General features: G+C 41.9%; 1 protein-coding gene across 4 annotated transcripts in view; it reads right to left on the bottom strand.

Moving 5' to 3' along the window:
* FSTL5 (follistatin like 5) overlaps window positions 1-23,864 on the bottom strand; it is a 438,212-nt gene that overhangs the window by 253,538 nt on the left and 160,810 nt on the right. For all 4 annotated transcript variants that reach the window (XM_048509210.1, XM_048509212.1, XM_048509211.1 and 1 more), the window contains exon 4: window positions 1,042-1,290. In XM_048509210.1, the coding sequence (XP_048365167.1) occupies window positions 1,042-1,290 (249 nt within the window). The remainder of the gene's footprint in view (window positions 1-1,041; window positions 1,291-23,864) is intronic.

Raw genomic sequence — 23,864 nt, 5'->3', positions numbered from 1 at the left:
AAAGAAGACACCACCTGAGCTCTGCATTCTGCACAGCCAGGCAGGGGATGTTTTGCAGATGCCTTAAGGAAAAAAGGTGAACTTTGAAGCATTTTTTTTTAAAAAAATATCTTGAGTTGAAATAAGGCACCCTGAGGTAATCTTGAGAAAATGTGTATGAACATAGAGGCTTTCAGGTTAACTGGAAGTGTAGGGTATTGCTACCTGCCTTGCCTTGCCTCTTTCTTTCAACAATCAAATGAGTAGTGGTAGACGACAGAATTATACCAAACCTGTATACATGTTGTAGAAATTGCACATATGTTCTGCATGTACATGCATGCATCTGTTTGTAAGAAAGAGCCAATAGGTATTCACTTTGCAATTGAAACCAGGGACCTATAAGTGTGAAGTTTGTATCATATGTTCAGCTGCAGATGTGTCAAACATAATGAAAATTAATTAATGTTCATATATAAAAATTAAGGGTACAATCATGGATTGTACATAGACTCACTGTTGCTTGTGAACAGGTCTACTATACTGTAGGAGACAGTACCAGTGTAATACACTACTGCTGACCTAGCACTAGCATCAGGTTCTACCATTACTGGGATGGGGCTAACAGCAACTAGGTTTAAGACTGCCTTTCACATCCTATAAACTACTATGTTTCAGCACTGGCTCACTGGCTCAGGCCATGATATTACTACTCCCTGAAGCCATAGCATTAAATTTATATGATATCTCCAGCAACTGCAGAACAGCAACTGCTGCAATGAGAACGCACATTTCTATGTCTAAGTTCATTCATTATGGTCATTGGTCACCTGTTCTAGTGAACATCATGGGACATGGAGTTGTACTGTTTCCAAAGTCAAGGTTTTTTAGAAGGTGTTGAGGCGTAGCTGAGAGGGCCCTCTAGGGAGAGAGTTTTGTCTGATTAAATTTCCTCAGCAGCTCTTCACAAGACATTTGGTAGCCTTCCCCAATACTGCTAAACTAACTTCCAACTATGTGGCTGATAAAAAAGTATTTGAAGTATTGCCCAACAATGCTTACCTTTAAAAAAGCAGTCTTCATTGTGAACAATGGTAATCTTTTGCTTTTTCAAGCAGGCAGCACGGTGCACTTCACAGTGGTTTTCATAGAATTCACCATCAGATCCGCACACAGGTTTGTAGTGAGGTTTGCAGTGCTCCATGCAGACACACTCAGCTTGTCCTGTTCTTCTGTTAATAACACAGTGCCTACCCAATCCACAGTACTTATTTTCACATGATCCAACAGGGCCATCATGACCTGCATAACCTGAGGAAAAATGAAAAAGAAGAAAAGATTGTCAAGATGTATATAATCACCTCATGATACTGCCATACACTGTGTTTCTTTAAAAAAAAAGAGAGTGAGAAAATAAAAAGCTCATTCTCTTCTGTAAATTGAGACATTCCAGTGTGAGAAGAGTAATCTTGCAAGTGACATTCTTTGCTAGACAGATATCACAGATGGAATCAAATAGTGGATGCTGGATTTTTGCAATAAATTGTATCAGAAGGTACAGGCAATCAGCAGGTGATGTATTAAATGATTCTCCTTGTTCTATGGATGTAAATATTTTTTGATAAACTCTTGAGAATTCCCATTTCTTTATCCAAGATTCTGGTTTCACAAATGACAAAGTTACAGTGTTTTGTAAAGAAAACTCCGCCCCACTTACTTTCATTTTTGGAGCAGATCACGCCTGCCATTTTCTGGTCTAACCTCAGTTGAAAGTAATGGGTAGGCCTGCCCTTCATGGCGGACAGGCCTACCCACTGCGTCTTAATGGGAGGTAGACCAGCTTTCAAAGTGGCTGCGATTCTCAGATGGTGTCATCATAGCTCTGAAGACACTCCCCTCAAAGCAAACAGCAACAAAAAAAATGACATATGTACAGGATTGCCAGGGAAAACAAACTTTATTGCTGAACTTTTAAGATGGAAATAGCAAATGAATGAGCTACTAGCAGAGGAAACCTCCATAAGGACAGTCTGCAAATGGCGGTAGCAGCACAGAGGCTCCTGAAGCCTGCAGAAAACGATGGGCACAATCTGCTGCAAAAATGAAAGTAAGAGCTTGAGCAGCATGGGGTCAGCTGGAAAAGAACTGTTTTGGCTGGCAACACATTTTTGTCCATGCTGTGCAGACAAAAAAAGCCAAAGCTTCTTTAAAAATGTCTGCAAGACATTTTACTTGTGCTGTGCAGAAAGGACCAATGAGAATGGCTCACAGAAATAGAAGTCTGGTGTCAGTCCCAGAGAACCCGAACTCTCCCTCACTGTTAAAATTTTTTGCACTGGAAAGGACAATGAAAACTAGTTCAATTTTATGCTGGAATAAAGTATGATTATTGTACGAGGACCTACTTCCCATTTGTTCACATTTCTAGAAAAATTAGAGTGGTTCGTTTTTATGGTAACTGGATGGCACAAAAAACTTTGTCATCCTCTGGAGTATCCTTGGGAATCCACAGAAGTACCAAAACACCAGATGCAGAAATACCGTTCTAAGTAATGCTTCACTATGCACTTCTGAATTTTTATTCCTGATTTTGGAAAGGGTAGTTCTTTATTCCCTCTGAATCAATGACTACAAGGAATTAAAAATAAAACAACCTAAAACTCCCAGACTTAATGGGGACAATGGAGGACAGAAACATGTGTCTAAAAGTGCCATCAGGTCACATCCCCAGTGAGGGGCTTTCAAGGCAAGTGATTAAGGAGAGGTAGGTTGTCATTGCCTTCCTCTGCAGAGGCTTCCTTGGAGGTCTCTCTTCCAAATACCAAACTGCTTAGCTCTGACAAGATATGACAAGATTGTGCTGTAGCATACCACATACCCTCTCATGCATTCATTATAGCTAAGTAAATGTCCAATTTTATCTTTCATTTTTTTCTAGTTGCTTTTTCCCCTTATGACTTCCTCTTTGTTTCTCAGTAAAGTAGGAAAACAGGGGGAGCAGAGAGCTGCTAAAATGAAAAGTTTCCATGGGATTGGCCTTTTCAAATTGTACAGAATTCTTAGGAAAAAAGCCTAAAATTTTAAGAGTTTTAAATAAAGGCTCAAAAAGCCCTACAATCGATTAAATAAAGGCTCAAAAAGCCCTACAATCGATTATAAGATTTTCCATCAAATCCTTAAAGCACATTTTCAGAAGCTGTAGACTAAAACAGTTCTCATTCATATTTCATAACAGAAAGTCTGTGGGTTCTGTTCAATTCAAGAGCTTCCTAAAGCTAACAATCAAATGGCAGCAGCCATTCTCATATCAAAGGGGAGAAGGGCATCCTTACACTCACAGATAGTTGAGAGATTTCAAGACAAATATTATATGTGCCAGATAATTGCAGAAAAATATCCAAAATGGACAGCAGGTTAATAAAATTAGGAAACTAACTATTTGTCAATATTTAATCATGTCATTTAGTCCACATGCAAATATGCCTGATAAGTACCTTTAATGCAATTAGACAAAGTATAATTCATCTGTACAAGGTCCAACAAGGGCCCTGTGCTATATAAACAAACAGTACGGGCATGTTCATTTTGATAGAAATTTTCTATGACTAATGCTGAACTGCATTCAGGCAGAAATTAAATCAATTGTGTCTAGTAATCATGGCTGCAGCTACATTCCCTTATGCTAAATGCTGGATGATTTCTAATCAGTGGTTTACAGCAACTGAACAATTTAATCTTGCAACAATATCTGTTTTAAAATCTAAAATATGCAGAGCATATGAAATGGCTGGTGATATACTATTTTGAATGCCTAGAGATGTCCCAAACTAGAAATCCATAGACAATTTACAAAAAGGTGTGGGACAGTTAAATATCTCTCAGCTCCTCACTGTTACCCGACATGGTGGGAGTCTGTCCCTTTTAGAGTGGGGGAATTTGTGAAAGTAGACTCTTGCCTAGCAAAAGGTTGGACAAACTTGAGATCTTTGTTGCCTATGTCTATCAATATCAATTGTTACAAGAAACTCTGCAGAAGACCAAAATAAAGTTTAACCATTATATTTAGGAATAATAGGGGTACACAAGCACACAATAATCAAAGCAGAAGGGCACAGTGCCATGACATAGACAGTGTTGAGAGGATAGGTTTGAAATAGATGAAGGGAATTGGGGGGATAGTCATCTGATCCTGGAGCAGAATAGTCCAATGAACAGAGCTGAGTGGCCTGTACTTAGCTCTGGTAAAACAAAGGATATCTTGTTGTGGGACAATATCAACAGACAGAGGAGTGTCCAGAGATACTGAAAACTGGAAGGGGGGCTTCTTATGGAGAAAAAGGGGGCTCTCCAGGTTATGCAAAGTGGCCCTTAACTTCATAGGACAAAGAAGAGTCCTGCCTTTCTGGGGAAAGACAAGAAGCAGACATAAACCATAAGTGTTATGTCATTAATCTAATGGTTGAGGTATTACCTTGATGGGCTAAGCTTGGGAGTGTCTGAAAAGGGGGAAGGTAGCTGATTAAATTATAGCTTTTATACAATGACAATGTAAACAAGGTGGTTGTCAGAAAGATTAGTCAGAAGGAGAAGTTCCTGGGTTAATACAATATTGACAGAACTACATGGGGCAAACACAATAAAAGTCCTTTGCTTTTGCAGGGTGTATAGTCCATGGCTGGAGATTGAAATTCTCTCCAATGCAGAGGCATTTTGTTTTCCTTTAGAAAGGATGAGGCAGCTATTTGAAAGGCAGATGAGGGCAAGGGCAAGTCCAGACAGGATTTTGCTGTGAGTACACTAGCCAATGCAGAGAATGGGCTCCCCATTTTGTCACTGCACTGCTTGGCACTCTGAGGGTTGTCAGGATAGGAAAAGGAACCACTGTCTTAAAACAGAGCCCCCCCCCCCATACACTGGGTTGGTCTGGTAATACTCATGGCTGTTGATAAATTTATGCAGTTGCTCTGAAACATGTAACCGACGCCACCTTATTTTCTCTATGCCCACAAGGCACTTGACAGAACACCAAAGTGTGCAAGGTGATCACATCAAATCTGTAATCAGATCCCCAACATATAGTGTAACTCCAAAAAGTAGCCAGAGTCAGGACTGAGGCACTGGAGGGGTGGATTAGCCCTCCCCCTCACAAAATTTCCTGATTGAAAACCTACCCAGGCTGTTTTTATAACCAGCAGAAAAAACAATAGACACAATATGTCTATCAGCCATCAGCCTTTCTCCCTTTTTTGTTACTTAAACCAGTTTGGGAAGCTGTTTTCAACTAGGAAAACAGCACATAGGAAGAGACAACTCCCCATTGCCACTGCTTTTGCCATGATGCATATTATCCTTCCCACATAAGCAGCAGAGTAAGGACTTCTTGTCAACACAATGCATTGTAGTATAAATGCTTCTAGAGTCCTTTCTTGTTTTTCTTTCTTTTCCTTTTTTCTTTTAACAAGAAGACCAAAGAAATATAGCTTTCAGAACATAAGAAAAACCCTTTTGTATCAGAGCAGTGGTCCATCTAGTCTAGCATCCTGTCTTGCATAGTAATCAACCAGATACTTTGGAGGGCCAATGATATAGAGCCAATAGCCTTCTTCTGACATTGCCTCCTGGCAATGGTATTCCACTGGCATAATGCCCATTGGGCAAGGTGGGCAGCTGCCCAGGGCATCACCTTGTGGGGGGCATCAAAATGCTGGGTTTGTTTTTGGGTATTTTAGTGGTTTTCCATTTTTGGCCTGTAGGGGCGCTGTTTTTAGGCTAGTGGCACCAAATTTTCAGTGTATCATCAGGAGACTGTCCTTATGCTACCCCCCCCCCAAGTTTGGTGAGGTTCAGTTCAGGGAGTCCAAAGTTATGGATTCCCAAAGGGAGTGCCCCTATCCCCCATTGTTTCCAATGGGAGCTAATAGGAGATGGGGGCTACAGTTTTGAGGGTCCATAACTTTGGCCCTCCTGAACCAAACTGCACCAAACTTGGGGGGTATCAATAGGGCAGTCTCCTGATGAGACCCTGAAAGTTTTGAGACTGTGCCTTCAGAAATGTGCCCCCCACAGCCTGCAACCCCCATCGACAGCAATGCAGAAAACTCAATGCAGAACAAAGATTATTGGGCAAATTTCTGGGTCCATGCCACCAAGTCTCCTGACGATACACTGAAATATTGGTGCTGATGTGTCTAAAAATGCACCCCCTGCAGGCACCAATGTCCTGGTGCAAAAAAATTTGGTCGTGGTGGAGTGGCCGCCCATGGGGGGGGGGGGGCATCCAACTCAGGTTTTGCCCAGGGCTACAGTTTGCCCAGGGCTGCCTCGTTACACCCCTGTGGTATTCAGAAGTTTACTGCTTCAGAATTGCATCCGGATGTGTGGAGACTTGTTCCATTAATGAAACAACATATATTTGTTGAAAAAGAAGTCAGCCGCAGCCCAATTTATTTAATCATATAACAATAACCTTGAAGCTGGGTGAGCATAACAGAGCACATCCTAGCCCCCAGAAGCCAGCCTTGAAAAAGGCCGATCACTGCGGGCGCAGCCCTTTATAGGCCACCAGGCCCTCATCACATGACAGTTCCATGCCATATGACTGCATCAGCCAGCCGGCAGGGAAGAGGCATTGCACTCCTTCCTCCCCCGCCGCAACGGCGTCGCCAGGCTGAAGCCTGGGATGTGATTTATCACTATGGCTAGTAGCCACTGTTAAATCTCTTTTCCATGCTAATTTAATCCATATCAGGACTTCTGATTAGAAGGGTCATCATTCAAGGGTCTTCAACCACTCTCTCTAGTCTGGAACTATATAGATCTAATTAACAGGCTATATTTAGATGCTATGCAAAACAGAGGGCTCAAATATAGTCCTTTGCTGTGCTCGTACACTAATACCCCAAATCAGATAGAGCAAAACTGAATACTTTTGGTAGGGAGGTTGCTATTAGTCACAACATCTAAACACAGCAAATAAGAGTCCTGCCACCAATAAATCAGGACTCCAAACCTTAGGCCAGTCAATTTCAAATCCAAGTTTGTTGGAAGAAACAAACACAAATTTACGCAGATCTCTGTACCCAGATACTGGCCACAAAGAGTCCTCTTTTAAAGGCCAAAAATGCCCTAGAAAGATTTGTATTACCTGTCCATGATCATAAACTACAGATTTAAGTGTCCACAGATAGGACCACATTGAGAATTATTATAGTGGTAGCCATACTTTTTTCATAAGAACATAAGAACATAAGAACAAGGCAGCTGGATCAGACCAAAGTCCATCTAGTCCAGCTCTCTGCTACTCGCAGTGGCCCACCAGGTGCCTTTGGGAGCTCACATTTTCCCATTTGCTGTCTTTTTGGTATAATCCAATAATATTTTTACAGTAGTACACAATGTTTTGTTTATATTGCTAATACATTCCAACAGTTTCCAAGGAAACTATGCTTTACATACGTAGAACTTTCAGGGTGCTAAAATCAATGACCTAAGTCTCATCACCCCAGTGTTAACCAGGATAATGTTTTTCATTAAGTCAAACATCTGAATTCCTTTAATTCCATTATTCCAGGGTACCCTAAGTGATATCTACCATGATCTACCACAATCAAAAGTTTAAATTTCAGTTTGTGTAATCTGCCACATCTGAGGCCTTTTCTGCACGAGCCTAATACAGCGTCCTGGAGATGGCAAAAAACGCCGGGCCCCCAGGAGTTGTTCGAGCATGGGGCTTAGCTGCTCTCACAGCCAAGCTGCCACCCCTCGCGGCCTCCCCCAGAGGCTGAAGTGGCTGCTGTTTCCCAACCTCGCTCCCCAAGCAAGGTTTTTGGGAAACAGCAGCTTCCAATCGCTGCTTCGCGGTGAACGGTGCAGCGGCTGGAAGGCTTATCATCCTCCCCCCCCTGCGTCCCAATCGACCTTCGTCCTTCTTTCAGCGCTGTTGCCTCCGAGGCCTGGGGGACGTCTCCCACTGCCCCTGCAACTCCGAGAGCGGGTCCGTGCAGGGCAGGGGGCGTGGTCCTCTGGCTCCTCGGGCGCGTGCCGGACCGTCGCAGGGAAGGTAAGTCGATCGGGCGACGGTGCAGAGTGGTGCCATCGTCCCGGTAGTTTCTGGGACCGTTCGTGTGAATGGTCCCAGCGGGGATGGGTCGGCGTCATGTACCCCCACCATGGCCATGTGGAAACAGCCTAACATTCGCAAGCTATGTTCTGATCAGTTTCACTGCTCCTAAAAACACATTGATGATGAAATTCTTGGAAACTTATAAAGAGAATGGGCCACAAATGGTCTATGAATCTCCTCCCTAGTGACTTTATTTCAGTCCTACTCTTTAGAATAAATAATGTTTGAAGTCCCTGAGTTCATGAACCTATTTGTAGAAGGCATTTTCTTTTTTAATTGAATGCTAGCTTTGTAAATGAAGGATACTAACATAGTGACATAGTGATCAGATATTATTTTTATTCTTTCCTTTTTTTAATTGCTTGACCAGATGCTCCCTTATACAAAATGACAAGAAAGGAGAAAAACAAAAACATGTCAATTTTAAGCAGATTTCCAAAAGAATAAATAATATTAGGGAGGTTTGCCAGCAGGTGGAGATGGTACAAATCACAGTGAAATAGATCACAGACAACAAATGCACAACTGACAACAGGTAACCACAGTAGTTAATTCTTCTTGGATAGGGTTTTCCCCTTTAGAGCAGAGATAGTGATAGAAGATATCTATATATTATTTTGAAGTGCCATTTTTAACATTTTGATGTTGTCAGTAAGAATAGTTTATCTGGCACAAATGTGGATTCCAAGTGTTCCTTGGTAGTCTAGATAACACAACCATGGAAATACAAGGTCCTTAATGAAATGCACCTATTTCATTTAACCTTTTCTCTACAATTGGGAGTTCTTTTTGGAAGGAATTATATATAAATACTACACATTATGAAGGAGAAAAGTCTGAAACCAAATCATTACAGTTTCTGCTTCTAATCTGGAAGATAAAAGATCAGAGGCAGCCAATTGTTCAAAATTACTGCACCGTTTGCAGGGGCATAACAATGTATTGTATTGTGAATTTCCGGGCTGCTGTTCAGAATTCATTTTACTATTGTAATTGTTCTGGTATCTGAAAGGAACAAAGCTAACCTAGGAAAGAAAATAATTGAACTGCTGAATATTTGATATGGGCTAACTTGTGTGGTAACATTTCTGCTGTGGGGATGTATATACAAAGCTTTGCTCCAGAAGAGAGTGTAATTAGCTTGTTATAACAGCAATAGAAGCTGAAAGGCTAAAAACTGTCTGGAAATTTAGCTTCTGCCTATGAAGGTAACAAATATATGGTATCAATACAAAGCTTAAAGATGGTACATGTGTAGAAAAACCAGCATACAGGGTCAACTGAACAGGCAACCTTCAGGTTATATGTGGGATACAGAATATGCTATTCAGGCCCCTTTGTGTTTTATTTTACACACATTTAAACATTATATCATTTGTATAAATTCATACTTTCAAAATTGACTGTTGAGTAAGACAGAAAAGTATGGGTGAGGAAAGAAGCAATCACATCCTTCTCCTTACTTGAACACACGACAAGATGGGCAAATCATGCAAACTAGACCTCCAATTTGACTTCCAGGAACATGTCTCACAACATTGTTCATCTATTTAGTTCATACTCCACGATCAATTCCACACAGGGCAAATATAACGGGTGCAGGATGGGGAGGGGGTGTCTTTGCACAGGTCCTGCCCCTAAAATGAGCCTGCCCCATTTTATTTCCCCCAACCTGGGTTTCTCAAAAATCGCTAAACCAGCAATCCTTCTGAAAAACCCCGGGTTAGACCACTGTGTAGACAACTGGGAGTCAGTCAATGGGTGCTTCATTTTCCTCCCTTCCACCTCACGGTCCACAGTCAGGGAGAATCAGCCTGCCATTGCCCAGCCATTTGCAGGGAGGTCCCTTTTTGCTGGTTGCTTCTACAGTAAGAGCAAGCAATATACCCCAGCTGCCCTGAAAGTCTTCAGTGCTAGGATTGGCTCGCAGTTGTACAGATCCCCAATTTGGATTTCTGCAATAAACAATTCTTTCAATCTTTCAATTCTTTCAATCATTTTATTCGGAAACTAATGAGGCTCCCTAGATATGTGCTCTATGCTGTGTTGTATATGAGTCAAACTACACTTAAAACCCTGGCTTGGATAAAGGTCATTAAATTCTGCCTGTATATTCATTTTCTGGCAGGCTCTGATGACTACACATCCTTACTGTTATTTGACTCCTTCATTTCTGATGGGTATTCTCTGATTATTAAGAAGTTACAAGCTATTGGTTTGCCTCTGAATTAATTCTATATGCTCACCTACACAGAAGCAATTAAACTAGTTAGGAGCTAGTTAGGAGCTAGTTAGGACTCCTGGAGCTAGATTTTCATAAACTGATGCTGGCAGCTAAGACAACCTGTTCTCCAACTACCTTGCTAATTCCATGTGAGTGTGGAGTTATGACAACATATCTTTGCTTATTAATTAACCCCAATCAGAGGAGAGCCTTGGCAATTGCAAAACATGATGTGTTACCCTCAGTGCTATTGGAGGGGAGATTTAAAAAAATGGAACATTCTAAAAGGTCACTCTTGTGACTTGACTATTGTTGAAACACTTGCCCACTCTTTATTTGAATGTGCTAAACATGACAAAATCAGGTCGAAATATGTGGATTCCATTTTCTCTACATGCTCACAATGACTAGAGTGTTATAAAAATTCCTTATCTTTTGAACAATACTGATGTGTTGTTTTGTGAATCTGTTGCTAATTTTATTCTTGAAATCGTGAATTCGTAAATCTGTGTTTATATTTAAAATTGATTTTTATTGATTTTAACTTGTTTTGTTTGTATTGTATGCAAATAAATTATTTTGTACAACTGTTATCTCTAAACCACTTCTGAATTTTTTTTTGGGATAACCTTGGACCAGTCATTCTCAATCAGCATAAACTATCTCACTGGATTATTCTGAAGGTCAGATGGAAGAGCAGATACCCCAGTGGTAGGATTCAAATAATTTAACAACCAGTTCCAGTGGTGGGATTCAAATAATTTAACAACTGGTTGTTTACAAGCACCATTTTAACAATCGGTTCTGCCGAAGTGGTGCGAACCTGCTGAATCCCACCACTGGATACATTTCACATTCCTTGGGACAAGGAGAAAATAAAATGATATAGCAAATGATTAAAAAAAATGCATGTAAATTGAAGGGAAACCATGTGTCTTCCACCATTCCACTAAGCTTGCTATTACTCAACAAAAACAGTGCATATGGTCACAGGGCCACTTCCAGGATAATTTCTGTCTAATTATTGTGTGGTTGTACCACAGTTCTTATACTTCAGATGACTCACGTTAAAGACCAGTGTTCTCAAGTTGTCACCTTTATATACAGTTTTTGCATACAGGTCTTTAAAAAGGTTTTACTTTGAATCTGATAAACTGACAGCATAGTCAAAAGGTTCAATTCTCACATGGCACATAGTAACCTGCAGAACTGCTGTCGGAAGCTCTGTTCATAACCTGAGTTTGATCCCAGTTTGAAACCAGAAGTCGGTTTCAGTAGCTAGCTGGATTCAGCCTTCAATTCTTTCATGGTCAATAAAATGAGTACCCAGCTTGAGGGTAGACAACTGGGAGAAGGTTGTCTAGACAACTGGGAGAAGGTAAACATAGTCTGTCTAATAAACGTCGTGATGTGATGCCAACGTATGGGTTAGTAATGATGTGGTGCTTGCACAGGGGACTACCTTTACCTAACTGCACAAATAATTGCTCTTTTGAGAATGGGAAACAACACTACATTTCACAGGTTGTGTTGCTCTCAAAAATAGTCTAACACAAAGTTGTGTTTTAAATTAGTAAAACATGCACTACTCAAATCATGCACTACTCAAATTAGTAAAACATGCACTACTCAAATCACAAATTGAACTTTGATGAGTACATAAAGTGACCTACTCTGGGACGCCTAGAAACTTTGCAGTTGGTCTCTATAACAGTGCACAGATGCCAGGTGAGGTGGAGAGATGGTAATGGAACAAGACAAAGTATCAATTCATTAAAAATATTCAGCACTAATTTTAACACTGAAAATGGCAATCCATTTTTAAAAGACACCTAAACAATTCTAAAGCAAATACCAATGTAAAATTGCCCCTTCTTACTTCCCTTTTTACAAACACCATGTGATAGAAATTTAATTCAGACCCTACAAACTATTTGACATAATTGAGACCCATAAATTCTCCAACAACCTCTTCCGCAGTTAAGTAGAAATACAACATTATGGTTTGCAGCTAGGCAAGCTATGCAGCTAGGCAATCTGAAGGAGGCACTGGAAAGTGTCCGAGGTGGTAATGAGTTTGTGGGGAAAAATCTTACAGAATGTCATCTTCTGGTGGATCCTACAGTGGGACCACCTATGGTCAGCTGTGCCACAATAACCTCAAGTCTAGATTGTTGTAATGTTCTTTACATGGGGCTACCCTTGAAAACAATCCAGACCTGTTGCTAGCCATAACACACATATTATGCTTGCACTTAGAATATTTCACTAACTGCCAGTATGGTTTGGGGTTCAATTCTAGGTACTAGTGCTCACCTTTAAAGCCATTCACAGTTTAGACCCCACATGCTTGAAAAACCATCTCCCTTAATATGGCCATTACCACACGGCCACACTTGGGAGGCGCATCGGCATATACGACACCGATGCACCCCCGGGACCGTTCGTACGAATGGAGTCGCGACAGCTCTGGAGTCGCAGGGCAGAGGGGCGTGTCCCCATGCCTGGACAACACGCCGGAAGGTTGGAGGGAAGGCGTTCAAGAAAGGGGGGATGGCGCCTTCCAGCAGCTGCCATTCGCATGGAAGCATTGGAAGCCACTGTTTCCGAAATACCTCATCCAGGGAGCGAGGTTTGGAAACAGCGGCTTCGCACCGCTCGTGCAAACCCCTCCCTAAGGACGCCGTTTTTTGCGTCCCTGGGTCACTGTATTTCGCCTGTGCGGAAACAGCCTAAGAATCCATACAGCAAATTTCTGTAAGGTTATATATTCTCCTCTGATCAGAGCTTGTTGGTTGTTCTTTAGACAGGCAAGTGTGATTAGCATCTCTCTACTCACAGGTCTTTTCTGTGATATAACCTTACAGAAAGTCTGTGGAGGTATTTTGCTTTTATGCAGATAGGTAGGTAATAAAGAAGGCAATAAAGCTGGGTAATAAGAGAGGCTTGCCTATGCTATTTATGTCTGATGTAGATTCTTATTTGAGGTGCTGGTTTAAATTTTAACAAACAATCTTGGCTTCATTTGGAAAAATGGGAAAGGATAGAAATAGTTTAAATAAATAAATGAAAGCATGATGCTTGTCACTCCACAGTGACTTCACAGTGGGGTCTCTTTGTATTTCCTTGTTTTCCCATGAGGAGGTGCCCCACAACTTGCTGTGTGGCTTGCCTGCCCCCACTTCCAGTTCACTCTCCTGTCCAACACAAGATTGAAGATTTTCAGTTTTTTGAGCCCTTTAAACATAATATCAATATTTCTTAAATAGATAAGGTGCAGGCTGGGGATTGAAGGGATTAACAGCCAACATTTCCCTAAAACCCCCAAAAACAATGATAGCAGCTTGAACCATATCAATTTAAGGAATATTAATATTACATTTAGAGGGCTCCAAAAAAAACCAAGTCATTTTCAGTCTTGAACTGGATGGGGGAGTGACCCAGAAGGAGCAAAATCCCAAAGCGAGCGGGGAAACATAAGGATTTTCCTGCTCTTGCTAACTGTGGGGCATCTGGAATCTTTGTCACCACAAGTGGGATTGTGTCAGTTCAGAAATCTCTGCCCTGGAGGAAATTTGCCCTCGCTGTGAGACAGAGAATCAGTGAATAACTGACCCAAGTATTATGCTGCTTCGTATGAGTCTGAAAATTAATAAGTAATTGAAATGTCCAAAGAAGAGCTTGAACCAATAATAAAAACTCTAAAGCTACAGAAAGCAGTCATGTACTTGACAGTTTTGTTAGGGTTGAAAATTAGAGTCCATAATCTATTTAAAATGCCTTGCCATGATAAATTTATGTTTCACAAGTAATACTTCAGATCATCAAATATGCAATGGCTCTCTGCATTCACTCAAAAACAATACTTTAGCCCACCAATTAGTCTCAGTTCTACAGACAACAGAGCATAGTACGCTCGGAAAATATAGTGATGTTTACTATGGCATATAAATGTATTTGGTATTTATAGATCAATCATGATGATTTTACATTCAATACACAAGGTTTCCTCATTAAGTTCAGTGGGTTTGAGCAACACATTACACATACTTATATCCAGTGATGGGATTCAAATAATTTAACAACTGGCTCTGGTGGTGGGATTCAAATAATTTAACAACTGGTTGTTTACAAGCACCATTTTAACAGCCGGTTCTGCCGAAGTGGCGCAAACCTGCTGAATCCCACCACTGCTTATATCACCATAAAACCAAATGCTAACTAGACTAAACACTGCAATCATAGTTCTTGTATGTGAAACCAGGACCAGAAGAAGTAATAATGATTAGAGGCATGCAGTTCAGCACAGTCAAACTCAAAAAAACACTGGGTTTCTTTTCTCCTGAAAAAAACATGGTGGCAATGTAAAGGCAGCCACACAGCAGATCCCAAAATCATGCCATTTTGTGATCATGATTCAGGCTGTCACTTTGGCTTACTGCCATTTTAGTTAAGAAGGCTGGGGGGGACCACCTCTGCCCTCTCCCTCTCATTCCTCACTTCCCTCTCTCCACATCTTACTTACCTGCTAGCTGAGGCCGGCACAGAACCTCCCTGCCACTACCGGATCCAGGCTCTAGGCTCCACATGAAACTCAGAAGTGGTGTGTGGCACAGGCTGCTGCCATCACTGCTTGAGCTCTTCGGGGGAAGGCGGGATACAAATTGAATAAACTAAAGTAAACTATGGGCTCCATGTGGAGCTTGGAGGCAGCTTGTGCCCATTGGAACCAGTGGTGAAGTCCAAATGGGAGGAGATGGGAAAGGGGAGATGGATGGACAGTAAGATTTGGATTTGAGTCTAATTGGCCATATTTTTTCTAGGAATCTAGATACCATGAATATCCAGATTTCAAAAAAAATGTAGGTCAATGGAATATCCTACTGTTTCCAATTATCACTGAATGCATGTTAGTAAGGCTAACCTACCTTTAGCATTTCAAGTCAAATGAAACCTCCTTTTGTGACTAAAGGATATTTAAATAAACCTGCTTTACTGCCAGTAGTGTTTAATGATATATACAGATGAGGCCTGAAGGTACATGGTTGGATCCAGCCAGCTCTGTCACTCAGCAGATTTTTCTTATTATTATAGCCTCCATCTTATATGGCTTTTATTTGTGCACGTCTCATAGCCTTTTTGATGATCAATTTTTTCTCCTTCCTTCACCAGTGGAAAAACTGGCTGGAGACAACCCACAGTTCTCCATAGGACGAGGCACTAATAAACCTCATTAATTAAAAAAGAGATATTAGCTTTTATCTTGTTCTTCAAATTTGTTTCAAGTTTGTTTGTTCAGCAAACTTAAGAACAATTAGAAACAAAGAAATAAACCTTCAATTCTTTGCCAAGGATTGTTTACCACTCCTTAAAGCTGTCGTTGTTCCATTTCCTCATATTTCTGCTGTTTCAAAATATATTTGGTGGTGTCTAAGTAAACTGTTATGTTTCTAGCCCTTGGATTTTCTCTGGCTTTATAAAACCAGTACATAATGAGGTCAAAAACTATATCTAAAGCTCTGCTAGTCTAACTAACTTCTAACTAGTTCCAAGTGTGCCAGTTCCTTGTCTATTTAAACAAAAAAAGAGCTCAAACAATTATATGAAAATACTTGCTCCCTAAATGACATACTATTCCAACATAAAACATCTCAACATGTTTCACAGGAAACCCTGTTATTGTGGATTGCTCAGTTTAGATGAACAGCAGAAGCTCAACTCTTGTAGGCATACCAAAGCATATCCTTCTCATTATGCTGGAGAGAGCTATGAATTCCCATTACTTTTCAGACAAAATATGTTTCCTGCAGCATGCTGAGATAAAATTAATCTCTGCTCTTCAGAGAAGAAATGATATGGGAAGTATGGATTGATATTAAGTGAAGGACCAGATTAGAGCAGGCTTGCAAGTAAACTGACCGAAGTTACTCACCCCAAAACTACTATACTAATTCCCTAAACATAATTCTTAAATTAGATATCTGACCAGTATTGATGAATTGCGAAGGAAATAAAGAACCATCTTCCTCTGGATTAAAAAAAAAAGCTTCCCTACATGGAGATAAATTTTATACATCATGGACAACAAAAATGAATTGTTACTTACTTGTCCGAACTAAAATAGGAAGTCATTCATTATCTAGTCCCAGATGCTTAGGACCACACTATAGGAGGAACCTTTCAATCGTCCAACAGCAGCTCAATAATTCCACAATAGAATACCTAGTGTCAGCAATTACATTCTATTGTCCATCCATCACCAAGTAACAAGAGTAAACATGAGTCATATTTAGGGAATATGATGAATTTCTCCCATCTGAAATTCTCTGTAGATGGTGGTGTTCTAATTACTTGGTCCTACCTGTAGACTGGCACAGATACATTAGCAATACAGATAATTCCAGAATTTGAAGAGATCACTGTACATATACAGTTTGCCATAATTTAGAGGTTGTTTTCCACCACACTCTTTTTTTAATCCCATTCAGGTTACCATTGTGCATAACTGCCTGAAGAAAATTCACTCATTGGTTTGGGAAAGAACTGAATGTGATAGATGTATATAAACTTTGGCCGTTTCCGCATGGCCACGCTTGGGGGTGCATCGGCATATACAACGCTGACGCACACCCCCGGGACTGTTCGCACCCCCGGTAGGGGCAGGGAAGATGGCGCAGCGCTGCGCCGTTGCCCAAATGACGTACCTTCCCTATGACCTTCATGAATCATGACCAAAATGCGCCAGAAGGTCTCAGGGAAGGTAAGTTGTTCGGGAAAGGGGGGGATGGCGCCTTCCAGCCGCTGCTGTTCCCACGACAGCAGCTGAAAGCTGCTGTTTGCAGAAAACCTAGCTCGGGGAGCGAGGTTGGGAAACAGTGGCTTTGCGCCGCTGGGGGGGAGCAGGGGCAGCAGTGCTGCAATGCAGCTGTGCCCCCCATGCTGTTCACATGAATGGCGTTTTTGCCGTCCCTAGGGCGCTGTTATTGGCCCGTGCGGAAAGGGCCTTTGAGTCTCTGGAACCAGCAGAAAGGAGCAGCAGTGGACAAGGCAACTGGGCCAGGAAGAGCAGAGTGACTCTGGTGTTCATTTTGGAGGGCTTTTCTCAAAGCCACATCTTTTAAAACAGTGTATTTTTAACAGGGGTTTGCAGGGGTTATCTCTTTTTCTCCTTGTAAGGTTGCTAAGAGCTGAGACTGCTGGAAGTGGGGCTTAACAGGGGTTAACAGAGGTTACTCTTTGTCCTGGGCTGCTAAAGGTGGGGCTCCTGAGGTGAGTCATTCAGTTTTTAGTTCAGTCTCTGGAACCATCAGCGCGCGCCTAGTGGCGCGCGCAATTTCTTTTCTTTTTTAAAAAAATAAGGACACTTCTTGAGGGATAGTAGGTACAGATAGCTCCAAGGGGCACTGACTAAAAGTTTAATATCTAAATATCTAAACAAAATCAGATATGAAGGCAGGAAGCCAGCAGGGGGATGGGGGCTTTCCAGTGTTTTGCACTGAGTGTCACATGTATGACTATCTGCCACTAGGAGAGAAGTCGTGGGTGTGCCCTCGCTGCAATGAGCTCCTGGCACTCAAGGAACGTGTCCGTTCTCTTGAAGCCAAGGTGGCAGACCTGGAGAAGCTGAGAGAGGCAGAGAGGGCAACAAACAAGGCTTTCAGGGACCTAGCATCCGGGTCCCACTCCCAAGGTGACATCTCTTCAGATGTCATGGAGAATGAGAGTCTGGGTGACAGAGGGTGCCAGTCTGAGGTGGGGGAAGATGTTCCCTTAGATGGGACCCCTTCCTTAGCTAGTGATCAGATATCCTCTCGCACTGAGGATACCCCTCGGGGAGGTGGGGGGCTCCTTGTAGTGGGTGATTCGATCATCAGGAACATAGAGAGTTGGGCTTGTGACAGGCGTGATGACCGCATGGTGACTTGCCTGCCTGGTGCGAAGGTTGCGGATGTCACGCTTCGTCTAGATAGGCTGTTAGACAGTGCTGGGGTGGAGTCAGCAGTTGTGGTCCACATTGGTACCAATGACATTGGGAAATGTAGCCGGGAGGTTCTGGAAGCTAAATTTAGGCTGCTAGGAAACAGGTTAAAATCCAGGACCCCCAAGGTGGCATTCTCTGAAATGCTACCTGTTCCACCCGTAGGGTGAGCTAGGCAAGTGGAGATACAGGGTCTCAATGCGTGGATGAGAAGGTGGTGCAAGGCAGAGGGTTTCAGATTTGTCAGGAACTGGGGAACCTTTTGGGATAAGGCAGGCCTGTACAAAAGGGACGGGCTTCATCTTAACCAAAGAGGAACCAGGCTGCTGGCACTCAACATTAAAAAGGTGGCAGAACAGCTTTTAAACTGATCCCTGGGGGAAAGCCGACAGGAGCTGAGGTGACTTCGGTTCGGAATACAGAGTCCATGGGGATGCAGACAGAGAGGGAGGTTTTTCTAAATCAACCACATACAAGTGAGGAGCACAGCAATATGATAAGTGATAGTGTCTACAAAAGGCTAGAGGGCAAAACACATAAATCCCAGGTTAGGGACAGAGACAGAGTATACAGGTGTCTCTATGCTAATAGTAGAAGCATTCAACCTAAAATGGGGGAGCTGGAGTACAGAGTTTTGAAGGAGGACATTGATATAGTGGGCATCACAGAGACATGGTGGAATGAGGAGAACCAGTGGGATGCTGTTATCCCAGGTTACAGGCTCTACAGGAAGGATAGGACAGGGCGTATTGTGGGTGGGGTGGCCCTCTACATCAAAGAGAGCATAGTGTCACATAAAATAGACAATGCAGGGGGAGCTGATTCCTCTACAGAAGCACTGTGGATATCAATACCAGGGGTGAAGCATAGTTTAACAGTAGGAATATATTATCGTCCCCCTGACCAAAGCTCAAGAGGATTCTGAGATGGAAAAGAAATTAGAGAGGCCAACAAAAGCAAATATGTCTTGGTAATGGGCGTTTTTAACTATCCGCATATAAACTGGGAAAATGCATGTTCAGGTCATAGTAAGGAGAGAACATTCCTGGATATGCTAAATGACTGTGGCTTAGAGCAGATGGTTGTAGAACCAACCAGGGGAGATGTGATCCTAGATCTAATTCTATGTGGGACCCAGGACCTGGTGCGGGAAGTCAGTGTTGTTGAGCCGATAGGGAACAGCGACCACAATGCTGTCAGATTCAGTATCTCTGCATGCTTAACAAGTGACAACTACTAATGTAGTTACATTCGCCTTCAGAAAGGGAAATTTCTCAAAGATGAGGGGATAGTGTAGGGAAGCTGAAAGGGAAAATCAAGAGAGTCAAAAATGTCCAAGATGCTTGGAGGTTATTTAAAAACACAGTCTTAAAAGCTCAGCTGGAATGTGTTCCACAGGTTAGGAAAGGCAGCGCCCAGTCCAAAAGAAAGCCACCATGGTTAACAAGGGACGTTGAGGAAATTATTAGGAAAAAAAGATGTCTTTTAGAAAATGGAAGTCCAACTTAACTGATGAAGAATACCAGACAGAACACAAATGGTGGCAAAAGAGTAGCAAGTTAGCTGTAAGGGAGGCAAAAAAGGATTATGAGGAACGCATGGCTGCGAACATCAAGACTAGCAACAAACAGTTCTTCGAGTACATCAAAAGCAGGAAGCCAGCAAGGGAAGCGGTAGGCCCGTTAGATGACAAAGGAACAAAGGGTGTGCTAAAAGATGACAGGGTGATTGCAGAAAAGCTGAATGAATTCTTTGCATCTGTCTTCACCCAAGAGGAGGTGAGGAAAATTCCTGCACCTGAACCAAGCTTCTTAGGAGGCTTAACCGAGGAACTAATGAAGATAGTGGTAGACAAGGAAGAAGTTCTGGCAGCCATTGATAAACTAAATGCTACCAAATCCCCTGGCCCAGATTGCATTCACCCAAGAGTTCTTAAAGAGCTCAAGCATGAAATTGCTGATGTTCTCACTTTAATATGCAACTTATCCTTGAAATCAGGCTCCATCCCTGAAGACTGGAAGATGGCCAATGTCACACCAATCTTTAAGAAAGGAACTAGGGGGGACCCGGGAAATTACAGGCCAGTCAGTTTGACATCTGTTCCTGGTAAATTAGTAGAATCTGTCATTAAAGATAAAATTATAAAACATGTAGAAAAGCAAGACCTGCTGAGAAAGAGTCAGGATGGCTTTTGCAGAGGCAAATCCTGTCTTACAAACTTACTAGAATTCTTTGAGGATGTAAACAGGCATGTGGATAAGGGGGAACCAGTGGACATTGTCTACTTGGATTTCCAAAAGGCTTTTGACAAAGTTCCTCACCAGAGACTATTGAGAAAACTCAGCAATGAAGGAATAAGAGGGGAAGTCCTCCTATGGATTAAAAACTGGTTGAGAAACAGGAAGCAAAGAGTGGGTGTAAATGGGAAATTCTCACAATGGAGAGATGTAGGGAGTGGTGTCCCCCAAGGATCCGTATTGGGACCAGTGCTCTTTAACCTATTCATAAATGACCTGGAAGTAGGGGTGGGTAGCGTGGTGGCCAAGTTTGCAGATGATACCAAATTATGTAGGGTGGTGAGAACCACAAAGGATTGCGAGGAGCTCCAAGCAGACCTTGATAAATTAGGTGAGTGGGCTAAGAAATGGCAAATGCAGTTCAATGTAGCAAAATGCAAAGTGATGCACATAGGGGCAAAAAAATCCAAACTTCACATACACGCTACAGGGGTCAGTGCTATCAGTCACAGACCAGGAAAGGGATTTGGGCGTTTTAGTTGATAGTTCCATGGGAATGTCAACTCAATGTATGGCAGCTGTGAAAAAGGCAAACTCTATGCTGGGGATAATTAGGAAAGGAATTGAGAATAAAACTGCAAAGATTGTCATGCCCTTATATAAAGCCGTGGTGCGACGGCACTTGGAGTACTGTGTTCAGTTCTGGTCGCCACATCTCAAAAAGGATATTGAAGAGATAGAAAAAGTGCAGAGAAGGGCAACAAGGATGATTGAGGGACTGGAGCACCTTCCTTATGAGGAAAGGCTGCAGCGTTTGGGACTCTTTAGTTTGGAGAGGAGACGTCTGAGGGGGGATATGATTGAAGTCTATAAAATTATGCATGGGGTAGAAAATGTTGACAGAGAGAAATTTTTCTCTCTTTCTCACAATACTAGAACCAGGGGGCATTCATTGAAAATGCTGGGGGGAAGAATTAGAACTAATAAAAGGAAACACTTCTTCATGCAACGTGTGATTGGTGTTTGGAATATGCTGCCACAGGAGGTGGTGATGGCCACTAACCTGGATAGCTTTAAAAGGGGCTTGGACAGATTTATGGAGGAGAAGTCGATTTATGGCTACCAATCTTGATCCTCTTTGATCTGAGATTGCAAATGCCTTAACAGTCCAGGTGCTCGGGAGCAACAGCCGCAGAAGGCCATTGCTTTCACATCCTACATGTGAACTCCCAAAGGCACCTGGTGGGCCACTGCGAGTAGCAGAGAGCTGGACTAGATGGACTCTGGTCTGATCCAGCTGGCTTGTTCTTATGTTCTTATGTTCTTATGACACATTTTCTAACGTAACGCCCACATAAAACCTTTTGGCACAAAAGTTTCCTAAAAAATTCTACAAATAGATGGTGAGATGGACCCCCACACCTTCCTATTATCACCAAGGCAGGGAAACCACTTTCTGACCCGTCTCTTCAGATTTTCTTGCCTTTTTCCAGTCAAGGACAGAGTGGCTTCAGATTCTGTAGCATATGATATAACAAAAGCACTTTCCCTCAGCCCTGATAAGCTCCCCAGAAGGTGGAGGGTGGTTTCTAGATGGACCCCTTTATAAGGCACACAAAGTAATACTGAGGCAGATTTCAAACTTAAAAAAAATAAAAGATTTATTTAACAAAGTGGAGATGTAAATAGGAAATAAATAACTTGAAGGCAGGAATAGAGGCAGAAGAAATATATATTTACATACAAAGAGCTTTGGCAGAGAATCCGTTTTTGTTTTTTTCAGGCACAGGCTTAACATGTTTGTGCAGTTTAAATGATCTTAGATAGTGTAAAGATGTTTCCTAGATGGTACAGTTACTTCAAGTTGTTCTGGCTAGTGGATTATACACACTGGGTCCTATCAGGCTTGGTACAATACTCAGTACCCCCACACAGCCCTCACAGTTATAAAAAAACTAAAACATAAATCAATATCTTGAGGAAAATAAAGTAAAATCCAGTGCTCCAGACTAACTGGTCTTAGGGATTCTTCTTCCCTCTTCCTGGAAGATCTATCCCTTCTTGGTTATATCTACGGCCCCTTAGCCTAGGTCCCTTAATAACTCCACCACCAGTACACCAGTCTGTGTATTATTTGCTTCCACAAACAACTCACAGGGCTGTCACCAGTAGAGCAAGCCAAATATTCACACTCTGACTGCCACTACTCTCCTTAGAGATGTTATGTTCACACAGCAAATTCAGACAGCTGTTCACACAAGGAATTTCAAAATCCAAAAGCTCTTCATATTGTTCTTCACAGGGAGATATGCTCCTCCCTCTCTGTGACATCAAATACTTCACCAAATTAAAGTGCAGGGTAACTACAACCAGTCAGGTAGCTTCACTGTTCTTAAAGCCTTCAATTCCTCACTCTGAATATAAACAATAATGCCTCTGACAGACATGTACTTATAAATTAACTTTTTCTTTGCAGTCCATCACAGCTGGAAATATCCATAGCAATATTAATGGCTGGTATTTTAAGACTCCTGGGACTGCTTTTCTTCTGTTTTATAAGTTTTCAGGGTAATGAGAGGAAGGGGAAAGGGAGGCAGCTGTTCCAGGCAAAGGGATCATATTTTAGGAAGAGTACAGCGCCAAAAATGTCATTATTGCCACTATCATAAAGAAAACACGCACAAGTATAATTGGGACAGGAGATATTAAGAAAGTATAAAAGTTTCTCAATTTAAAACAAGAACAGGTGGATAACTGAATATGCATGTTGTACTGCTATTGCGTTTTTTCTTTACAAGGATGGAAGGGAACAGGAGCACCAGTGGTGAAGGGCTCTTAGTTCTTTTAGGCTTGCCACACTGACCCTAGATGCTACTCAGATTCTCTGGTTTGATGTTGGTTTTGATGAGTTGATTGGTTTTGTATGCATTTGGAAGCTTCTGGCCCATGGTTGCTTTTATCCTTTAGGTTATTGGCTTATTTGAATCCTTCCACCCCTCATCCCTGCTATGAAATTTACTTGCTCAGTTTCATTACTATCATAGATTGTAGGAAACAAAACAGACAGGTGGGATAGCTGGGGCAATTTGTTCAGGGTCATGTAGAATTGGACTCTTCAGTACAGTTTGCTTGAAACATGAAGGGGTTTTTTTTGGTGGACTGGCATCATTAGGTTTCTTGTAATTCTGATGTCATCTAGTCAAAAAAAAGTTATTTGAATCCCTGAAAAAAAATTCCATAGGGAATAACAGAGCCTAAATAATTCTGGATTTTTTAAAAGTTAGGCCCAAAACTGTATCAGAGGACTCTAATACACCCCAAATA

The sequence above is a fragment of the Sphaerodactylus townsendi genome, linkage group LG10 (assembly GCF_021028975.2).
Source record: "Sphaerodactylus townsendi isolate TG3544 linkage group LG10, MPM_Stown_v2.3, whole genome shotgun sequence".
Classification (NCBI taxonomy): Eukaryota; Metazoa; Chordata; class Lepidosauria; order Squamata; family Sphaerodactylidae; genus Sphaerodactylus; species Sphaerodactylus townsendi.
This window is presented reverse-complemented; position numbering and strand designations above follow the sequence as displayed.